The sequence below is a fragment of the Narcine bancroftii genome, chromosome 2, assembly GCF_036971445.1.
Source record: "Narcine bancroftii isolate sNarBan1 chromosome 2, sNarBan1.hap1, whole genome shotgun sequence".
Taxonomy (NCBI): domain Eukaryota; kingdom Metazoa; phylum Chordata; class Chondrichthyes; order Torpediniformes; family Narcinidae; genus Narcine; species Narcine bancroftii.
In genome coordinates, this window is record NC_091470.1 from 195,129,800 (window position 1) to 195,150,922 (window position 21,123).

Here is a 21,123-nt window from a genome sequence, read left to right on the forward strand (position 1 = left end):
AAAGATAACCGATGGGATGGCTATTTTGCTTCAATTCTAAGGGAAAAGCTTTGCTGTATTTATACTGATCCGGCCTGGATTAATCCCCCCATTCCCAATAGCTACAGTCCAGGCACACTAGGACCTATTAGTGAGTAGGTTGAAGGCAAGTTTATTCAAGATATGAAACACCAAAGTCTGCAGACACTAATTGAAGTAAAAACACAAAATGCTGGAGAATCTCACCAGGTCAAACAGCACAGATGAAGATACGTTGCAACGATTCGCGCTTAGAACACAGAACACTACAGCACAGTACAGGCGCTTCGGCCCTCGATGTTGTGCTGGCACATATTCCTTTTTTTTCAATATTTTATTTATGATTTTCCAGACTCAAATTTAAACAGTTGTCAACAATATCAGTATCAATGTTAACATGGTCAGCGTTGACGAAAATTTACAATTGTCCATTTTATACAGTTTCTGCAGAGTTTATCTCCCTTCCTCCCCAATGCCCATATTCGACACTGGATGTTTAACTGATCACAATTACACAGGACAGTGAAGATGTTCACAATAAAGGGACGGAACACACATCAGGATTTTGTGGGTTTGTCATGACACGGCATCAGCCATGCCATTTTCTTGACTTTACCTGGTCGGGATGAGTTGGGCTCCCCATGCCCCCCCAAACGGTAGGCAGGTAAGGAAGGGCGGCGAGGCACAACGGTCTACTTATAGTCGTGCTACCACGAAATTTAAATATGGTTGCCAAATTTCTTTGGAAGTGTCGTATATTTTTCCTCAAGTTGTAAGTGATTTTCTCCGGGGAACCCAGGCTTGCGTTTCCATGTTCTAGTGCATGACATTCAGACAGGAATCCGATTTCCAGAGAACCGCTAGGCACTTCTTGGCCACTGCCAATGCGATCATTACAAATTGGATTTGGAATTTGGACGGCTTCATTGTAAGCCATAAGTCCATTATATTCCCCAACAGGAACAACTCAGGATCCTGTGGAAATTCTTTACTCTGATTTTCCCTAGGGCTTGGCCTAGCTCCACCCAAATGGGCCTCACCTTGATATACGTCCAGGTCACCTGCACAAAGGTTCCTGTCTCAGCGCTGCATCTAAAACATTGATCTGCTAACTTTGGTTTAGATCTGCTCAATTTTTGCAGTGTCAAGTTCAACTGGTGCAGAAAGCCGACATATTCTTTAAAAGAAAAGTACTAAACCCTCTATTTTTCATCCATCCATGCCCATAATGTTTCAGCCTCCACCGCCATCCCTGGCAAGGCATTCCAGGCCCCCACGACTCTCTACATAAAAAACTTAACCCAATGACTCCTCTAAATTTCCCTCCCTCCACTTGGTACCGATGTCCTCTGGTGTTTGCTGATCCTACCCTGGGAAACAGGCACTGGCCGTCCACCCTATCTATGCCTCTCATAATCTGGTAGATTTCTATTAAGTCTCCTCTCATCCTTCTATGCTCCAAAGAGAAAAATCCCGCTCTGCTTACCTTGCCTCATAAGACTTATTTTCCAATCCAGACAACATCCTGGTGAATCTCCTCTGCTTCCTCTCCACAGCTTCCACATCCTTCCTGTAATGAGGTGACCAGAATTGAACACAATACTCCAAGTGGGGTCTTACCAGAGATTTGTAGTTGCAACATGACTTCTCTACTCCTGAACTCAATCCCCTATTAATGAAGCCCAGCAACCCATAGGCCTTCTTAACTATCCTTGAGGGATGCATGGATTTAAATCCTTCATCAAGGTATCATCAAACTTCCTCAGGAGTTTGAGGAGGTTTGATGTGACATTGAAATCCCTGGCAAATTTCTACAGATATGTGGTGGAACGTGCGCTGACTGGCTGCATCACAGCCTGGTGCGGGTTCACCAATACCCCTGAGTGTAAAGCCATGCAAAAGGTAGTGGACACAGCCCAGGACATCACAAGCAAAACCCTCCCCACTGTCAAGAACATTGACAGGGAACGCTGCCATCGGAGAGCAGCAGGCATCATCAAGGATTTGCACCACCCAGGTCATGCTCTGTTTTCACTGCTGCCATCGGGAAAGAGGTGTCAGTGCCTCAAGACTCAAATCACCAGGTTCAGGAACAGCTGCTCCCTGTCCACCATCAGACTCCTCAACGATAAACTCAATCACAGACTCATTTGAGGACCCTTACTTGTGCACTTTATTGATTTTCTTTTTGTTCTCTCTGTATTGCACAGTCAGTTTGTTTACATTAATTATCTGTTTACAGTTCTTTGTTTATTTACATGTTCACGTTGTGTACAGTTTTTCTTTGCACTACCAATTAGAGGTAATTCTGCGTCACCCGCAGGATAAAGGAATATCAGGGGTTGTATGTGGTGTCATGTATGTACAATAAATCTGAATCTACTATTTCACAACTGAGGCAAGAGACAATGATCTGAATTTAATTATCTATTTTTCAATAATGTATTTAAGGAAATGTAATTTATCACAACTTTTGCAACTGTAATGCACAATTTTTGTAATAGTTACATTTACAGTTATACAGTTGTAATACAGTTACAATTTTTGCAATTGTAATGCACAACACAGCTGCTGCCAAACAACAAATTTTGTGACACTTGTTAGTGCCAATAAACCTGATGCTGATTCGGAAATTGGTGCCAGCAATGCCTTCCTTTCTCACTCCATGGAGGACATCCAGCCCTGCCGATAATTCCTAGCTACTTGTATTTTTGCATATTTTGTCTCCTGCAGGAAGTAACTTTGATAGGTTGGGCAGTAACCTGATCCTTATTTCATTGCAATATATTTTCCATTTAGAAACGGTGTGAGGAGAACTGCGCGCTCCCAGGAAATTTCACCCTTCCAAGAACCAGTGTCAGCTACAGAGAATGGGCAGAAAAGGACGTAAGTGTTCAAGTTCAAATTCAACTTTATTGTCATCTGATTGTACAAGTCGAACCAGATGAAACAGCGTCCTCTGATCCTCGGTGCAAAACACGCAGATACACAACCAGACATAACACACATACAGGCAAATGATACATACACAGGACAAGTATTCATAAATGTTGCTTAATAAATAGTAGAGTCTTGGAGGGTTCTCAACATTCTCACTCCCCGTGGGAAGAAACTTTTCCTTATGAGGCCTGGTGGTGCTGGCTATGATCCTCCTGGATCTCTTCACCGACTGGAGCAGCTGAAAGAGGCTGCATGCGGGGTTCTCAGTGATTTTGCGCGCCCTCTTCAGAGGACGATCCTGGTAAATCACATCAATGGGGGGGGGGGGGGAGGAGGGGTGGTTGAGGGAACCTCCAATGAATGCAAATATCTGGAGGGACATCTGGCCCAGAACCAATTATAGGTGATTAGAGGAATGACAGGGACTTTGAAGAGATCAGATACTATTTATTATCATGTAATAAAACAGAAATGTAATATTAACTGCCATAAGGCGGACAAAGATTGTAATTAGCATTGCCTAGTGGCTCACACAGTCAGAGAGAGAGAGAGAGAGAGCAAAAGTGATGCTCTATTACGTTATGTTATGACGATTATGGTGAGCCTGAACATCAGCTGTGATCTTTTAAATTTAGATGGTAACAAGCCATTTTGGCCCACGAGTGCCTGCAGCCTGTCCGGTTCCACTCAGTGAATGAATAATTCCCAATTGTGAAGAATATGTAGCCTTTATCTCTGAACACAATTATTTCTATTTCCCACACCAACTGTGTAGCTGTCAGGTTGTTACTAAAGGGTACCCTTCAACCGTTTCAATTTTGTGCTTTTGCATCATTCATAGAATATCAGAACAGGGATGTGATGTTGAGGTTTTATAAGGCTCTGGTGAGGCCTCAGGCGGAGTATTGTGAGCAGTTTTGGGCTCCTCATTTAAGAAAGGATGTGCTGACATTGGAGAGGGTTCAGAGGAGGATCACAAGGATGACTCCGGGAATGAAAGGGTTTTCACATGAGGAGCGTTTGACAGCTCTTGGCCCGTACGCGTTGGAATTTAGGAGAATATGGGGGGGGGATGGGGGAAACTTCACTTAAACATTTTGATTGTTGAAAGGCATGGACAGAGTAAATATAAAGGTTGTTTCCCTGTGGTGGAATAATCTAGGACAAGAGGGCACAACTTCAGGATTGAAGGACATCCACTTAGATTTCAGATTTATTGTCAGAGTATATGCGTGACATCACATACAAGCCTAGATTCTTTTTCTGTGGCCGTGGCAGAATTACTATTATTAAATTAAATTATTAAATTATACATACAGCACAGTAACAGGCCAATTAATATTGACTTCTCCGGTTTACATTATACCCCTCCCATCTTCTTCTCCCTGTCGTCTTTCCCCCAGCTCGATCTCTCTCCCCTCTGTCTCCTATCACAGAGCCAAAATCAATTCTCACCTCTTCTCTTATCCTATCCAATTAACACCTTTTGTCTGTTGGTCTGAACTCCTCCTCCCTCCCATTCTTCTGCCTTCTTTCACCAACCTTTAATTCTGCCCAACTTTTTTCATTCGCACCCTGAGGACAGGGACGCTGCGAGACTGGCTGAGTTCCTCCAGCATTTCTGTGTTTTGAAATGCGTGGCCACTGGAAGATACATGCTATTGCAGCAGACAGAGGTGAGGTGTTCAAAAAGTGATCTTCCGGTCTGCGTTCAGTCTCTCCGATGCGGAGGAGACAACCGGATGCAGTAGACGGACCCCCGCAGATTCACCAGCGAATCTTTCTTGGAAGGACTGTTTGGGGCCCCGAATGGAGTTGAGAGAGGAGGTGTGGGTGGAAGTGGAGCACCTTCTGCAGTCACAGGGGGTAGGTGCCAAGGGGACGATTGGTGGGGAGGGAGGAGTGGACAAGGGAGTCGGAGCGGTCCCTGCAGAGGGCAGAGAGGGGAGAAGAGGGAAAGATGTGTCTAGTCTTGGGATTGATAGAGCAGAGCTTTTGAGGCTTAGAACATAAAACACTATAGCACAGTACAGGCCCTTCAGCCCTCGATGTTGTGCTGAACCATATATTCCTTAAACCCTCCCTATCTCATAACTATTTTTCTTCCATCCATATGTCTGTCTAAGAGTCTCTTAAATGCTCCTAATGTTTCAGCCTCCACCACCATCCCTGGCAAGGCATTCCAGGGATAACTCTGTGTTTAAAAAAAAACGTACCACTGACATCCCTCCCTTCACTTTGTACCAATGTCCTCTGGTGTTTGCTGATCCTGCCCTGGGAAACAGGCACTGTCTATGCCTCTCATAATCTTCTAGACCTCTATCAAGTCTCCTCTCAACCTTCTCGCTCCAAAGTCCCAGCTCTGCTAACCTTGCCTCATAAGAATTATTTTCCAATCCAGGCAACATCCTGGTAAATCCCCTCTGCGCCCTCTCCAGAGCTTCCTAGAACTGAACACAATACACTTCTAAGTGTGGACTCACCAAAGATTTGTAGAGTTGTAACATGACCTTTCGACTCCCAAACGACTAATGAAGCCCAGCATCCCATCTGATCAACCTGCGAGATGATAAATTGATAAAAAGTCATCCAGCCTGCCGCTATGGGTTAATGATAATTAAATGTTGGGCTACAAAAGCAGTTGATGAAGGTTTTTTATAGCTGTTGTTGAAGATGTGGAATGGCTTGATGAAGTGTTGGTATGCGGAGCTGATGACAGAACTATTTGAAGGACCTGATTGCCATGAAAGGTCATGGACAGCAGCCACTCCAAGCTTCACAGTTATGAGGAAAAAGTTGACCTCATTCCATTTCTTGAGATTAGCAAAGGAATCAAAAGGGCTGATCTGACCACATTGCTGACGAAAATGAAGGTTCAAGAATCGCAGAGCAAGTAAGCAAAACAAGGATATGAACAAAAAGGCTATAGATTTATGGGGGGGGGTGGCATGGTGGGAATAGCGGTTGGTGCAACGCCATTCCTGCGCCAGCGGTCGGGACCAGGGGTCAAATCCTGCACTGTCTGTAAGGAGTTTGCACCTACTCCCTGTGCCTGTGTGGGTTTTCCCCAGGGGCTCCAACCCTTCAAAACATTCCAGGGGTTGTAGGCGAATTGGGTGCAATTGGTCGGCATGGGCTCATGGGCCGGAAGGGCCATACTGTGCTGTATGTCAAAAAGTGTAACATTTTAAAAATTGTGGAGTAACTTATCAGAAGGGACATTGAATCAGACAAAAGAACAAAGGGAAATCGTGCATGGAGAAGTTAATGCTGATCCATTCATAAAAATGACCTTTCATGATTGCTAAATCAAGTCAAGTTTATTGTCATCCAAGTGTACCTGATGAAACAGTGTTCTCCAGTCCTCGGTGCAAAACACACAGACACACAACAGACATAACCCTCATACAGACAAACAATACATATGCAGGACGTATTTATCTATACAATAAATAAATAAATACTGTTTCATAACTATGAGTCTTGGAGGGTCAGTGTGAGCGGTTCCTTTGGTCATTCAGCGTTCTCACTGCCCGTGGGAAGAAGCTGTTCCTCAGCCTGGTGGTGCTGGCTCTGATCCTCCTGGATCTTTTTTCCGACGGGAGCAGCTGAAAGATGCTGTGTGGGGGGGGTGGAAGGGATTTTGCATGTCTACTTCAGACAACAATTCCAGTAGATTGATGAGGGGGGGTGGTGGGTGGAGGGAGAGTCCAGTGATCTTCTCAGCCGCTCTTATGGTCCAGTTGATTGACCTCCGATCCATGGATTGTCCACGAAGCTAGCTATTCGAATGCCAGTAGGGTGATGATCTTGTTTTAAGGTCTGGAGTATTGCACACATATTCGGTGAGAAAATCAGAGTGTGCATCTGTCATTTTTTTTGTAGGGCATTCCGAATCAAAATCAGAATTTATTGTCACGAACGTGTCATGCAATTTGTTGATGTGTGTTTGTTAGGATTACAAATGCAAAAAATTGCTTCAAACTACATTTTGAAAAGTGAATAAATCAGTGCAAAAGAAGAGACAAAGTGAGGTTGTGTCTGATAGTGAACTTTAGGGAGGAAAAACTAGCAGACATGACCCAGTCCTCTTCAAGGGCTCAGCAGTGGAGAGGGTCAAGAACTTCAAATTCCTGGGAGTCTCTGAAGATCTATCTAGGGGCCTCCATGTCGATGCAATTATGAAGAAGGCTCGCCAGAGGCTGGATTTCATGAAGTGTCTGAGGAGATGCGGTATGTCACCAAACACTCTTGCAAATTTCTAGAGGTGAACCGAGGACCACATTCTGACCAGTAGCATCACTGTCTGGATCGGAGGTGCCGACGCACAGGAGTGAAAATGGTGACAGAGAGTTCTTAACTCAGCTAGCACCCAGAAGCATTAGTCTTCACGCCATCGAGGACATCTCCAAGAAACGGTACCTCAAGAAAGCAGCCTCGATCCTCAAGGACCCCCACCACCCAGGCCATGCCCTCTTCACTCTGCTACCATTGGGGAAAAGGTACAGGAGCCTGAATAAGAGCACTCAACGGCACAAGAACAGCTTCTTCCCTTCCGCCACCAGATTCCTGAATGGACAACAACATTGCCTCATTTTTTTTTTCTTATGCACTAATTATTTATTTTTAAATAGTGTATTTAAGGAAATATAATTCATAGTAATTCCCCTTGGTATGCACTATACAGCTGCCACAATAACATGGCAATAAACCTGAATCTGATTTCTCCAACCCTCCTCTAACCTTGATAAAGACTCCAGACCCGATACATTGGTTAAGTAAGAACATAGAACACAACAGCACAGTACAGGCCCTTCGGCCCAAGATGTTGTGCCAACCCATATATTCCTTAAAAAAAAGTACTAAACCCTCTCTACCCTGTAACCCTCTATTTTTCTTCCATCCATGTGTCTGTCTAAGAGTCTCTTAAATGCCCCACCACCAGCCTTGGCAAGGCATTCCAGACACTCACAACTGTGTAAAAAAAACACCCCTGACGTATCCCCTAAACTTCTCTCCCTTCACTTTGTGCAGACGTCCTCTGGTGTTTTCTATTCCTGCTCTTGGAAACAGGCACTGGTCATCCACCCTATCTATACCTCTCAGAATCTTGTAGACCTCTATTAAGTCTCCTTTCATCCTTCTACGCTCCAAAGAAAAAAGTCCCAGCTCTGCTAACCTTTCTTCGTAAGACTTGTTTCCCAATCCAGGTGACATCCTTGTGAATCTCCTCTGCACCCTCTCCACAGCTTCCACATACTTCCTATAATGAGGTGACCAGAACTGATCACAATATTCCTAGTGTGGTCTCTACCTTTGGTATAGAAAATGTGCTGTTGGGCCAGCTGAGTTTCTCCAGCATTGTGTTTTTACTCCAACCACGGCGTCTTGTTTTGCCCCTCCTCTAACCTTTATTGTTTCTCTGCAGTTGCCAACAAAAGCCGTGGAGGTCCAGGGTGGTCTCAAGCTGCTTGCTGCTGCGGTCCAGAAGGCGCAGAACTTGACAGTCAACGGCAATGTGCTGTACGTTGTAGAAAGAAGCTACAGTAACATCCGCAGTATCATGCAGATGGTGAAGAGCTTTACACCTGTGAGTAGTACAGATGCATGGGCAAAATGTAATGGAATGAAGAAGGGTGGTGGCCACAGGGTCCATTCTGAGGGGATTGTCAGGTAGAGGCAAGCTTTGGCAGAGACCCTCCTTCCGACTACCAACCCTTACATGTTTTCAAGAGAAGAGCATTGCCAAGGTGTGTTTGTGCCCACATTAAGATGAAGCTCTCGAGGCTGAAGACCAATGTTCAGAAGGTAACAAGATCAGGATTTGTGCAATACGCAGGCACACTGGAGAAACTCAGCAGGTCACGCAGCGTTCACAGGAAGCAAAGGATGGCCAATGTTTCTGGCCTGGGCCCTTCGTCAGGTATGGTGCTCACATGGAGTGAAGCACAAAAGTCTGCAGACGCTGACGGTAGTTAAAGAAACACGGAGATGCTGGAGGAACTCGGCTTGTCATGCAGCGTCCATATATTACTGACCTGAGCCCTTCCTCAAGGCATGTGGTGGACGTTGGCAGCAAAGAGCATAAAGTCAACGAGCTCACCATTGGGTGCACAAGACAGCACCAAAGTTGATGTAGCGGAGGAAGAGTTGAGGGGCCTTGGCTGTGTAGGCTTGAGTTGTACACCGAGTGAGGAGATCATTGGCCTCGTTTGTCCTACTCTTCAGCCGCAGAGAGGCAGTGAGCAACCGTGAGGGCAGTGGTTCTCAACCACGTTCTTTTCCACTTATATACCACCTCAAGTAATCCCTGACCAACCACATAGGATCCAAGGGTGCTCTGCGGTTGGTAAGGGACTACTTCAGGTGGGTGAAACACAAAAGTCTGCGGATTCTGTGATTGTAGTAAAAACACACTGAAAGGCTGGAGGAACTCAGCCGGTCTCGCAGCGCCCAAAGATACATCACCGATGTTTCAGGCCTAAGCAAAAGGCAGGCAGATACCCAAATAAAAAGAAAGGGCAGGGGAGAGGAGTACAGACCAACAGACAAAAGAGCTCGAGAGCGGCAGGCAGTGCAGATGAGGGAGCAGTGAGAGACAGAGACTCTCGCACCACTCCCTTCAAAGCTTCTTCAGGGCAGGCATCCCTCAAAGGGATTTAGCAGTGGGGCAACCGAATGCAGCAAAACACACAAGTCTGCCAGATGCTGTAAAAATGCAGAAAGTGAGAGAGAACCAGATTAATGTGAATAGTGTGAATGCGCTGTACCTCACAATGCCTGGTAACCATTCTAGCCAGCAGCAAGGGTTACTACCTTCACCTCTGCCACATTGTCAGCTTCGGTAAATCCTCTGCACCTAGAGAAAAATGCAGCATAAAAACATAAAGAATAGAAAACTGATTAAAATAATTAATTGTTTTGACTCTTGTCTTCTAACACTGCAGGTTGGCGGGAGGTTGGTGACCTTGTAAAACCACATTGATTTAACATTGAGTCTCTTGTCAGGTTCTCCTTGATTTTCCCCCGCCCCCCCCACCCCCGTCAAACCCAAGTGCAGCACAATATTGCATCCTGTTTCACTGACCTTGCCTTATCCCTTTCTAATAGAAGCCCTTATAACTTCAATTAAAGCCAGCAACAATCTTCAAATATTGACACTGGAAGAGATAGCGGGATAAGATGTCATGAGGCTCCCTCCTGCTCACTGTCACGTAACCCGCCTTGTTGCTCGCCCCGGGGCCATAAGATGTTGACCTCGAGAAGCAGCAACAATTTATTGGAAGAAGAACAATTTTCTGTGTCATGATTAGATTTACTGGAATTAGATTATTGAGCCCAGAAAGTTCAATCATGGTCATAATGTAGGTGTCAAGCCTCAACACAGTAAAACCCCTGGTATCCGGCCCCTATGGGGATTGGTAGATGCTGGATAAGTGTATTTTCTGTTTGCTTGAGACTTACTCTTGCAAAGCCTAGCTAATGCACCTGCTTTAAGAATAAACAGTTTAAAAGACAAAAATACTGCACTGAACAAATCTCACTTGCATGAATATATAAACCTTAAACTATTTTTCTTTATTTTTGGTCATGTTCTTTAAAAATGGTTGGCATGGATGGCATACCCTTTTATGGCACCAGCAATCGGGACTAGGGTTCGAATCCCACACTGTCTGTAAGGAGTTGATATGTTCTCCCTGTGTCATCCTGGGTTTTCTCTGGGGGCTCTGGTTTCATCCCACCGTTCAAAAAACGAATCGATGTGTAGGTTAATGGGCCTTGTAAAACCTCAACATCACATCCCTGCTCCTATATTCTATTCCTCTTGAAATGAACGTTAACTCGCCTTCTTCTCCCCCGACTCAACCTGCACATTTACAACTATTGTAAACATTTAAATGACCACAAATGCAAGACGGAATAAGACATATACGGATTGATAAATATTCACAGTTGTAGTTTGTGCAAGAGAAAAAATGACATGTAGACAGATCTTTAGGTAGAGCTAGAGCAGTTTATAGTCAGGCCAAGGGTTGTACAGGGAGGTTCCAGAGCCTGAGAGCTGGTGCATAAAAACTGTTCTTAAACCTAGACGTGCTGAACATTAGGTTCCAATCCCTTCTGCCTGAAGAGAGCAGCGAAAAGAGATTGTGTTCAAGTTTATTGTCATCTGATTGTACAGGTACAACCCGACAAAACAGCGTTCTCCAGTCCTCGGTGCAAAACATGCAGACACACAATCAGACATAACACACGTACAGACAAACGATACACATGCAGGACAAGTGTTCAAATAAAAATAAATAAATATTTTAAAATAATATAGAGTCTCAGAGGGTCAGTGTGAGTGGTTCCTTTGGTTGTTTAGCATTCTCACTGTCCATGGGAAGAAGCTGTTCCTCAGCCTGGTGGTGCTGGCTCTGATCCTCCCCGACAGGAGCAGCTGGAAGATGCTGTGCATGGGGTGGAAGGGGGTCCTCAATGATTTTGCAACGGTTTGAACTCAACTGGAGCCGTGCGCGGCTGCAGAGGCTGCATGAGGTGCTGGAGATTAATCCATGGGGGGATTCTGGGGGGGACTCCCTTTTTCTTCTCTTTCTCTGACTGTAAGAAATACCAGGCAGTGCTCAAGGTGAATCTTTGTGCATCACGTTGATGGGGGTTGGGGGGGGGGTGGTGGGAGGAAGACTCCAGTGATCCTCTCTGCCACTCTATGGTCCTGTGGATTGACCCCTGATCTCTGGCGATGGGGGTCCTTTGTGATGGTATCTTGAGACAGTGCTTCACATAGAGGCTTTCAATGGACAGACAGTGTGTGCCCATGATAGACGGTGAGGGTCTGCCACTTTCAGCAGCTGGCTATGATGCAACCAGTCTGTATACCTTCCCTGTCCCTGTCATAGTTCAATAGAGTATTGGAGACATGCCATATCTCTCCAGATTTCTTAGAAAGTTGTACTGAAGCTGAGTCTGAGCCAGGTTTAAAATAATGGGTGCATATCTGGTCACCTAGCTACATGATGTCATTAATTTGGAAGGGGTGCAGAGGATTCAATTATCGAGAAAGATTGGAAAGGCTAGATCTTTATTCCCAGGAATGTAGGAGGCTGAGGGGTAATCTTTATAGAGGTTTAAAAAATCCTGAGAGAAATCATGAAGGAATCACCATTAGCGTAGCAGTTAGCGCAACGCCGTTACAGTGCCAGCGATTGGGACCAGGGTCTGTGTGGGCTTTCCTCGGGGACTCTGGTTTCCTCCCACCGTTCAAAACGGACTGGGGGCTTGGAGGTTAATTGGGTGTAAATCGGGCAGCACGGACTTGTGGGCCGGAATGGCCTGTTACCGTGCTGTGTGTCTAAACAAAATGGTTATAGTGAATGTTCACGGACATTTTTCAGAATCTGAATCAGAACTTATTGTCATGAGCTGTCACGAAATTCATTGTTTTGCGGCAGCCATTTGTATAAGCCACCCTACAAAATAAATTTTGAAAAATAGTGCAAGAAAAGGTCAAAGTGAGGCAGTGTCTGTCGTTCATTGATCATTCAGGAATCTGATGGGGGAGGGGAAATTCCGGATACCAAAGGTTTTACAGTGTGTGACCTAAACTTACATTAAGTCAAGTTTATTGTCATCTAACTGTACAAGTACAACCCGACGAAACCCGGTCCTCAGTGCGAAACATGCAGACACACACCCAGACATAACATACATACAGACAAACAATACATATGCAGGACAAGTATTTATCTATACAAATAAATAAATAAATTGTTTAGTGAATATGAGAGTCTCGGAAGGTCAGTGTGAGCAGTTCCTTTGGTCGTTCAGTGTTCTCATTGCCCATGGGAAGAAGCTGTTCCTCAACCTGGTGGTGCTGGCTCTGATCCTCCTGGATCTCTTCCCTGACGGGAGCAGCTGAAAGATGCTGTGTGTGGGGTGGAAGGGGTCCTTGACAATTTTGCGTGCCCTCTCATACAATGATCCTGGTAGATCACTCGATGGGGGAGGAGGGAGACTCCATGATCCTCTCTGCCACTCTTATGGTCCTGTGGATTGATCCATTTCTCTGCAGCGATCGTACCGCACTGTGATGCAGCTGGCCAGGACGCTCTCGATAGAGCTCCTGTAGAAGGATTTCAGATTTCATATTTATTGTCAGAGTACATACATGACATCACATACAACTCTGAGATTCCTTTTTCCTGTGGGCCAGGCAGAATCACCACTAATTGGAAGTACAGAAATTAACTACACACGGTGTGAACATGTAAATAATCAAAAGAATTGTAAACATAATGAATGTAAACAAACTGACTGGGCAATACAGAAAGAACAAAAATCTATAAAGTGCACAAGTAAGATTCCTTATACAGTCCCTGATTGAATTTGTCGTGGAGGAGTCTGATGGTGCAGGGGGAGCTGCTGTTCCTAAACCTGGTGGCTGGTAACCTTGCCCGCTTCAGTCTAAAATAAATAAATTCAGTACAGAAATAAAAGAGGGTTAATGTAATAAATCAGGCAATGTTTGTTTTGGCACATGTACTTTTCCGGCTTCAAAGTCTTCAGTTGACAGATGTGTGAGGATGTTGGATCAGAAACACAGTGCACTGGGCAGTGAGTTTGAGATCAGCTTGTGGAGTCATTCATAGAGGAGAATTGTTGTCGGTGTCAGAGCCCTGTTTTAATTTTAAAAAAGCAACAGTGTGGGGGGAAAAAGAGGCTGGAAACACTGTCTGTCTGGACAGTGACACTTCCCAAAACTACATCCACTTTTACCCAACATTTACTACAGTTAGATAAGACTCAAATCTCTATTCCAGTGGAACGCAGCCAGGAACATCAAAATCTCTAACAACTGTTTAAGCTTAATTAACCGTGACCCTTACAAACTTTTTAAAACTACAGCATTTAATTAAAAAGATTGAAATAATCGGTCAGTGGTTTCAATGTTATGGCAACTGGGAAGTGAGGTGGTGATAATGGAATAAAATTACTGTTCGCATCAGGGATAGGTCACAGTTTCAATCTAAATATTAAAATCTACTTCCTGCCCTACTTCCATTTCCAGTAAAGCACCCACTGTAAATGTTCAAAGTGAAAACAGGTGTGGTCATAGCTTCTGTCGGGTGAGTGAGCTTCTATCTCTTCCAAGCCCCTTTCTCTGCACATTAACAATTGGCTATTGGAACGTTCGGTGGGGAGGTTCGGTGACTGGTTCTCCAGGAAACATTCACTATGTGTCCTTCTGACTAACCAGGGGTCATATATCCCGCCTCTTTCCACGGGCCAAATTTCCACGCACTCTTCCATTTGCTGGGGCCTCACTTCCCCCACTCCCCTCTGATCCCCCCCCCCAAGCCCCAGTTTCACCACTCTTTTTCCACTTGCCGAGGCTCTTATTCCCACGCCCTATTCAACCCCAGCTTCTGTGGTGTCTTCGAACTGATCAGCGTCTCGTTTCCTGCGCTCCCTTGAAACCAGTGGTTCTCAAACTTTTTTTCCCGCCAATCAAATCCCACCTTAAGTAATCCTCTACTAACCACAGAGAACCTGTGGCATCCTCTGTGGCTAGTAAGGGATTACTTAAGGTGGTAGATGAATGAAAAAACAGAAGGTTGAGAACCACTGCTCTAAACCTATGGGCTTCACGGGGAAGTATATAACATCTAAAAATAACCTGAATTAAAACTGTGCCCAGCCATTAAATGAAATAACATCCGATAGTCCAGAGCAGGGGTTCTCAACCATTTTCTTTCCACTCAAGTAATCCCTAGGCCATCAGTCCTCTGTAATTAGTAAAGGATTGTTTAAGGTAGGATGTGAGTTGGAAGGGAAGGTTGAGAATCACTGCTTCAGACCCAATTGTTACTGAAATATTTTGTTGGAGAAAAATTGTCATTGGCCTATTTCCTTTGGAGCTCTGAAACCGTGCATATAACGAGTCAATTAGGGTCAATTAAAACAGTGGTTTTCCAACCGTTTCTTTCCACTCACATCCCATCTTAAGCAATCCCTTACTAATCACAGAGCACTGATGGCCTTGGGATTACTTGAGTGGAAAGAAAAAGGTTGAGAACCACTGGTCCAGAAATTTTGCCAGTTCTGCACCACCAAAGTTAGATTTCGGAAGTTTACTGTATCAAGTGTCCACGGGAAACTAGAATTTAAACATTCTGTGAAGTGAAGGGGTTGTTTTGGAATGGAGTGAAAATAATTACCTTCAACCACACACCAAAAGATCTTGTTCATCATACAGTCCAATGACAGTCACTTTGCGGTCCAGCTCAGATTTGATTTTGCCTGCAGAGACATTGGGAAGGAAATTAAGATACATGGTAAAAGTGACACCGTCCTCTTACATACCACCATATACACATTTAAATAAATCAAGGCACTTCTCAGGAAAATGTTTGGACTACAAATAACATGATACAGTAAATCCCTTGGTATCTGGCACCTATGGGAATCGGTAGATACCGGATAAGTGGAATTTCCGGTTGCTTGAGATTTCATGCTGTGCTGGCAAACTAACTGCTAGGGTGCGTCAATGTTAAACTTATGTATTTGTTACCTATTCTGTAATTGTTTTTTTGCCGGTTGCTTGAATTCCAGATATCGGGGATTTTGCTATAAATAGTAGAGTCTCAGACGGTCAGTGTGAGCAGTTCCTTTGGTCATTCAGCATTCTCACTGCCCGTGGGAAGAAGCTGTTCCTCAGCCTGGTGGTGCCGGCTCTGATCCTCCTGTATCTCTTCCCCGACGGGAGCAGCTGAAAGATGCTGCGTGTGGGGTGGAAGGGGTCCTTGATGATTTCGCGCGTCCTCTTCAGACAATGATCCCGGTAGATCAAGCCGAAGGGGGAGGAGGGAGATGCCGCTGATCCTCTCTGCCTGTGGATTGACCTCCGATACATTTCTCTGCAGCGTCTCCCTCCCCTCATCGACGTGATCTACCGGGATTGATGTCTGACGAAGGAGTGCAAAGTCATCGAGGACCCCCTTCCACCTCCACACATCATCTTTCAGCTGTTCCCATTGGGGAAGAGATCCAGGAAGATCAGAGCCAGCACCACCAGGCTGAGGAACAGCTTCCTCCCACGGGAAGCGAGAACGCTGAACGACCGAAGGAACTGCTCACACTGACCCTCTGAGACTCTTCATGAAACAATATTTATTTAATTATTGATATAGACAAAATATTTGACCTGTGTATGTACTGTTTGTTTGTGTGCGTCTGCATGTTTTTCACTGAGAACCGGAGGATGCAGTTTCATCAGGTTGTACTGGTACAATCAGATGACAATAAACTTGACTAAAGTAATGATGCGACTGCTTCTGTTCTGTAGTGCTCTGATTCCATCGCACTTGGGTCATTCTCTCTGCTCCTTTTTAATCCTTGATAAGTTTCCTTATTTTGGCAATTAACACCAGCATGACTTAGATGTCTCAGTTATTCTGGGGACACTTGTGTTGGTTTGATATACAGCTACTTCCCGACATACATCCGAGTTCTGTTCTGACCAACGGGTTGGGTCTTACCTCGAAATGGACGCAAGTCGGAAGGATGCAGAAGCCTTAAATCAGGTTGTTTTCAATTCCAAATCGAGTGCCTTCCTCGGCCTCCTGTCAGATCTATCAGCAGAGGATGGGTTTTTCCTCTTGCCCGCCATCTCCTTTGGCGAGCTTACAAAATAGCAACTGAGAGACGGTCACTATGGTCTACATGCAGCCATTAATTTTGTACGGTTGTATGTACGGCTGGTCATAAGTCGCATAGGTCATAAGTCGGGGACAGGGTGTAAAATATCTGGTCTTAGGTGTGATAAAGGTAGGGGTCCTGCAATCTGTCAGTTTGCAATGTGTCAGGCCCTATGTATTCGGGTGGCTCTGGTGATGTACATCCCTGGGAAACATCCAGGGCAGTGTGGTAAACCTAGGGAATGATCAGTGAACAAACTTAGCAGCCATTGAACGAATGGTGGCCTGGACTCGATGTGTGTGATTTGGGAGCAAGTGCTGGAACCTATAACGTTATGTGGTCATGTTTCTCATAACACTACAAGAAGAAACCTCAGCTTAGCTGACAATCTGTGTTTCCTAAGTGGGGAGAAAAGTGAAAATATCCAGATGCAAAGGGTCCTGGGATTCTTCGAGCGGTAAACTTGCAGGTTGAGTCGGGGGTGAAGAAGGCAAATGTGATGCTGGCGTTCATTTCAAGAGGAATAGAATATAAGAGCAGGGATGTGATGTTGAGGCTTTATAAGGCCTCTTCATAAGGCCACATGGAGGATTGTGAGCAGTTTTGGGGTCCTTGTTTGAGAAAGGATGTGCTGACGTGGGAGAGGGTTCAGGAGAGGTTCACTAGACATTTGACAGCTCTTGGCCTGAACTCGTTGGAATTTAGGAGATTGAGGGGGGATCTCATTGAAACATTTGGATGTTGAAAGGTGTGGACAAAGTCGATGTAGAAAGGTTGTTTCCCATGGTGGGAAAGTCTAGAACAAGAGGGCACAACTTCAGGATTGAAGGGTGTCTGCTTGGAACAGGAATGCGGAGGAATTTCTTCAGCCAAGAGGGTGGTGAATCTGTGGAATTTGTTGCTCTAGCAGGTTGTGGAGGCCGGGTCATTGGGTGTATTTAAGGCAAAAATTGACAGGTTCTTGATTAGCCAGGGCACCAAAGGTTATGGGGAGAAGGCTGGGCAGTCGGGCTGAGTGGGAGAATGGATCAGCTCAAAATTGAATGGCAGGCAGAATTGATGGGCTGAATAGGCTATTTCAGGGGTCGAAATGGGCAGGGATTAGGGCAGAGAAATTGAAGGGGATGACTGATGAGGGCGATGGGGAGGGTGACATACTCTGGATTGAGATTACTCAGGAGTCTGGATGCCAGGATGTGGGTCCATACATATTGAAATAAAATCTAGACAGGGAGAGAGGTTACTACGGTTGAGTAAGATTTAATGCTCTTCCCTGAGCTACGTTGTGATTAGGCATCCTGTAATGGAAGGATGCCAGTGAGAGTCCTACTCCATGGACTAAAGCACCAAGCTTTAGAGAAGCCATTCTCAATGGGCATCCATATGACACCCATGGGGCCACTGCTCCTGTAAGGGGGCACGGACTGAAATCATAAAATGTTTTTATGAACAGGTGCTCCCCTACTTACAATGGTCTGACTAAGGTACGATGGTACAATAGCATGACTCGTTATTTACTTTCATTTAACACATTATAGTAAGGTAATCTCAGGCATCGTTGAGTTTTCCAATAAACATCAATAATTCCTCTAAGGTGAATTCTTTGTAGCCTCCTTGGCCAATCAGAAAACTTGCAGGGACTGATACAGGGTGGTGGGGACAGAGCGGGGCAGTGGGATCAGTGTGGGAACTGACATGGGGCTATGGAGAGAGAGCGGGGCAGTGGGATTAGTGTGGGGACTGATACAGGACTCTGGGGAGAGAGTGGGGCAGTAGGATTAGTTTGGGGACTGACACGGGGCTATGGGGAGAGAGCAGGGCAGTAGGATCAGTGGGGCAGTGGGGATTGACACGGGCTGAGGGAAGAGTGGAGCGGTGAGATCAGTGTGGGGTCCGACACAGTGCTGAGGGAGTTATACAAGGTATACCTGTATTATTTATCAACATGATTTTTTGACTTTCAATGGGTTTTCCGGAACGCAACCCCATCGTTCATTGAGGAACACCTGTAGTCGGTAGGAGGGAAGTACGGAAGAAACCAACTAAACTTGACTGGTTCACAGAGAAGGGGCCCATAAACTTTGAGCAGAATCCTCAGTGGGTCATAGCCAAAAAAAAGGTCAGGAATGCCTGGTTTAGTGGAGACCTCAGCATGTATTCCTGCAGCCTAGAGATGTGCCAAAAGGCAGGCAAATAGTCGCCATTAGTGTTGCCCCTTACAGGAAGAGAGAAGGAGAAGCAAAAGAGAGCATCTTGGTGTCTCACTGCCCTTTCACATTTCCAGCTTAACTCGAACAAAACATCAGGATTCTGTCTTGAAATAGCTGACGTCATCTTCCTAAAAAACCCCACCTGATCACAGCCTCTTCTTGCTGCACCCTTTGTGCCAGAAGACCAGTATCTCTAGGTACAAGAATGTTTTTTTTGCCCCAACAGTTATCAGGCTCTTGAACTACCCACACTACCCCAACCACAAACTATGCTGGAATCACCAAGAGATCCATCTGCACTCTTGAAACGCCACACTATAAAACTGTAATCTTTATTTATCTCTCCTTTTATATTTTAACTCTTTTTTTCCTATCTTGGCATGTTTAGATAATTTAATTTATCCTATATTTGTGGGTGTATCAGATCAGATACTATTTACTGTCAGGTAATAAAACAGAAAATGTAATATTACACAAAATTGCCTTTAGTCTGCTGCAAGGCAGACAAAGATTCGCCGTGAGCTTTGCCTGGCACCCCTTACAGTCAGAGAAAGAGAAGCAAAATAGAGTCCCTTCAGATACGCTCACTGTCCGTTGATTTGCCTCCAGCGCTCCCGCAGCCCCTGCAGCCGCACAAGCTCCTGCTCGATCCATCCAAAGCCACGGATCTGAACCTCTGACACAATCAGGAAGCCGTTCAGCACCTGATACCCTTCTTGACCCACCCCCTTCCCCGCCCCCAGCGCCCTCTTGAATCCTGGCACCAACACCTGGTTCCCCCGAGCCGGTCTCCAGCAGCCCGTGCGGGTGCCTCAGCCGCTGAGCCCAGCATAATATTCTTGTGTGTAATGTTGTGTAATATTGTTGCCCCCATTCAGGTTATCCTCAGTGTGGAACAACCACCTGCACAGGCCACTTTCAACAGCCGAACAGTGAGAACCATCTTTCACGTGTACTTAAATTTCTTGCAAGGAAAAGTCAGATTGTTCTTCCTGGACACAGAAGCCTGCAATCTGGCCACAAGCTGACAGCCGACATCCACACCAGCTGAGCCTGCAAAAGCTTCCCTTGCGATTATAAACTGTAACCTTTGCAATGATAGAAGCACAAAAATTTGTATAGTACCAACAAGAAGAGAGAGAGTGAGAAGGGGAGAAATGAACAAAAGGGAAAAAGAGCACGGATTTGATGATGGAAAGGAAAGATAACTGTCCATCTCTGGAGAGCTTGACCTTAGACTCTGTTAATCCAGGTGCCCAGGACTCAATGGTTTGAACTGAAAAGTGCAAGTGGAAGAGAGAAACAAAGAGCTGCAGCCACAAAGCCATTTGAATGTGACTGATAACATCTTGCTCATTGATGGTGTGACATGTGGACATGGGGGAGACACTGTTTGGTTTTGTAGAGTTTCTGTGGATATGGGACGAGTGTAGCCCCATCTCCCAATTAGCCCCTCAGGCCTTTGTTTATCACTTAACTCACAGTTCACCGGAATAGAGACAAAGTGGACTTCTTCGGTCATTTGTTTTGTGAGGACAGTGAGTTCAACACCACTGTAGTTCAGCTCTGTGAACATTAAACTATTATATATAAATATATTTAAACAAATGTATAAGTCCTGCCCAGCAATTTAATCTCTCCCTCTAACGCTGTGTGAAAATTCCTCAAACTAGCCCACTGGTTCTCAACCTTTTTCTTTCCACTCACAGACCACTTTAAGTAATCCCTCTGCATCAGGTGCTCTGTGATTAGTACAAGATTGCTTAAGGTGGGATATGGGTGGGAAGAAAAAGGTTTGAAAACCACTGTTTTAATTGACTCGTTATGTGCACGATTTCAGGGCTCCAAAGGAATGGGCCAGTAACAATTTTTATCAAGCAAAATGTTGGGTCTAGAGCAGTGGTTCTCAACCTTCCCTTCCCACTCACATCCCACCTTAAGCAATCCCATACTAATCGCAGAGCACCGATGGCCTAGGGATTATTTAAAGTGGTCTGTGAGTGGAAAGAAAAAGGTTGAGAACCACTGCATTAAATTATCTTTTATTGAATTCACCATGTTTAATGGCACCATGATGCTGACACATTGCGTCAGTTTTGCCACTGATTTTCGTTTGTACTCAGCATCTGATGCCTCTTGCGTCCAACAATAGTCGACTGGTGTCAATGGATTCCAGTTGCCCTGATACCGCTTTTCCACGGTCGCAAGGTCCCGGTGAAACCTTTCACTGTGTATGTCACTGACAGTATCGAGA

The 21,123-nt window shown here is 45.1% G+C and overlaps 1 protein-coding gene across 2 annotated transcripts in view; it reads left to right on the plus strand.

Annotated features, from left to right (window-relative positions):
• The window catches only part of epoa (erythropoietin a), a 46,860-nt gene extending 26,431 nt beyond the window's left edge, over positions 1–20,429 (plus strand). Inside the window, exons 3-5 of one of the 2 annotated variants that reach the window (XM_069915359.1) lie at positions 2,818–2,904; positions 8,387–8,548; positions 19,748–20,429. In XM_069915359.1, the coding sequence (XP_069771460.1) occupies positions 2,818–2,904; positions 8,387–8,548; positions 19,748–19,897 (399 nt within the window). In that variant the 3' untranslated portion in view covers positions 19,898–20,429. Of the gene's footprint in view, positions 1–2,817; positions 2,905–8,386; positions 8,549–15,884; positions 16,267–19,747 lie in introns of those variants that run through there. The other variant, XM_069915360.1, reaches the window with a different exon arrangement.
• Positions 20,430–21,123: the final 694 nt, after the last annotated feature.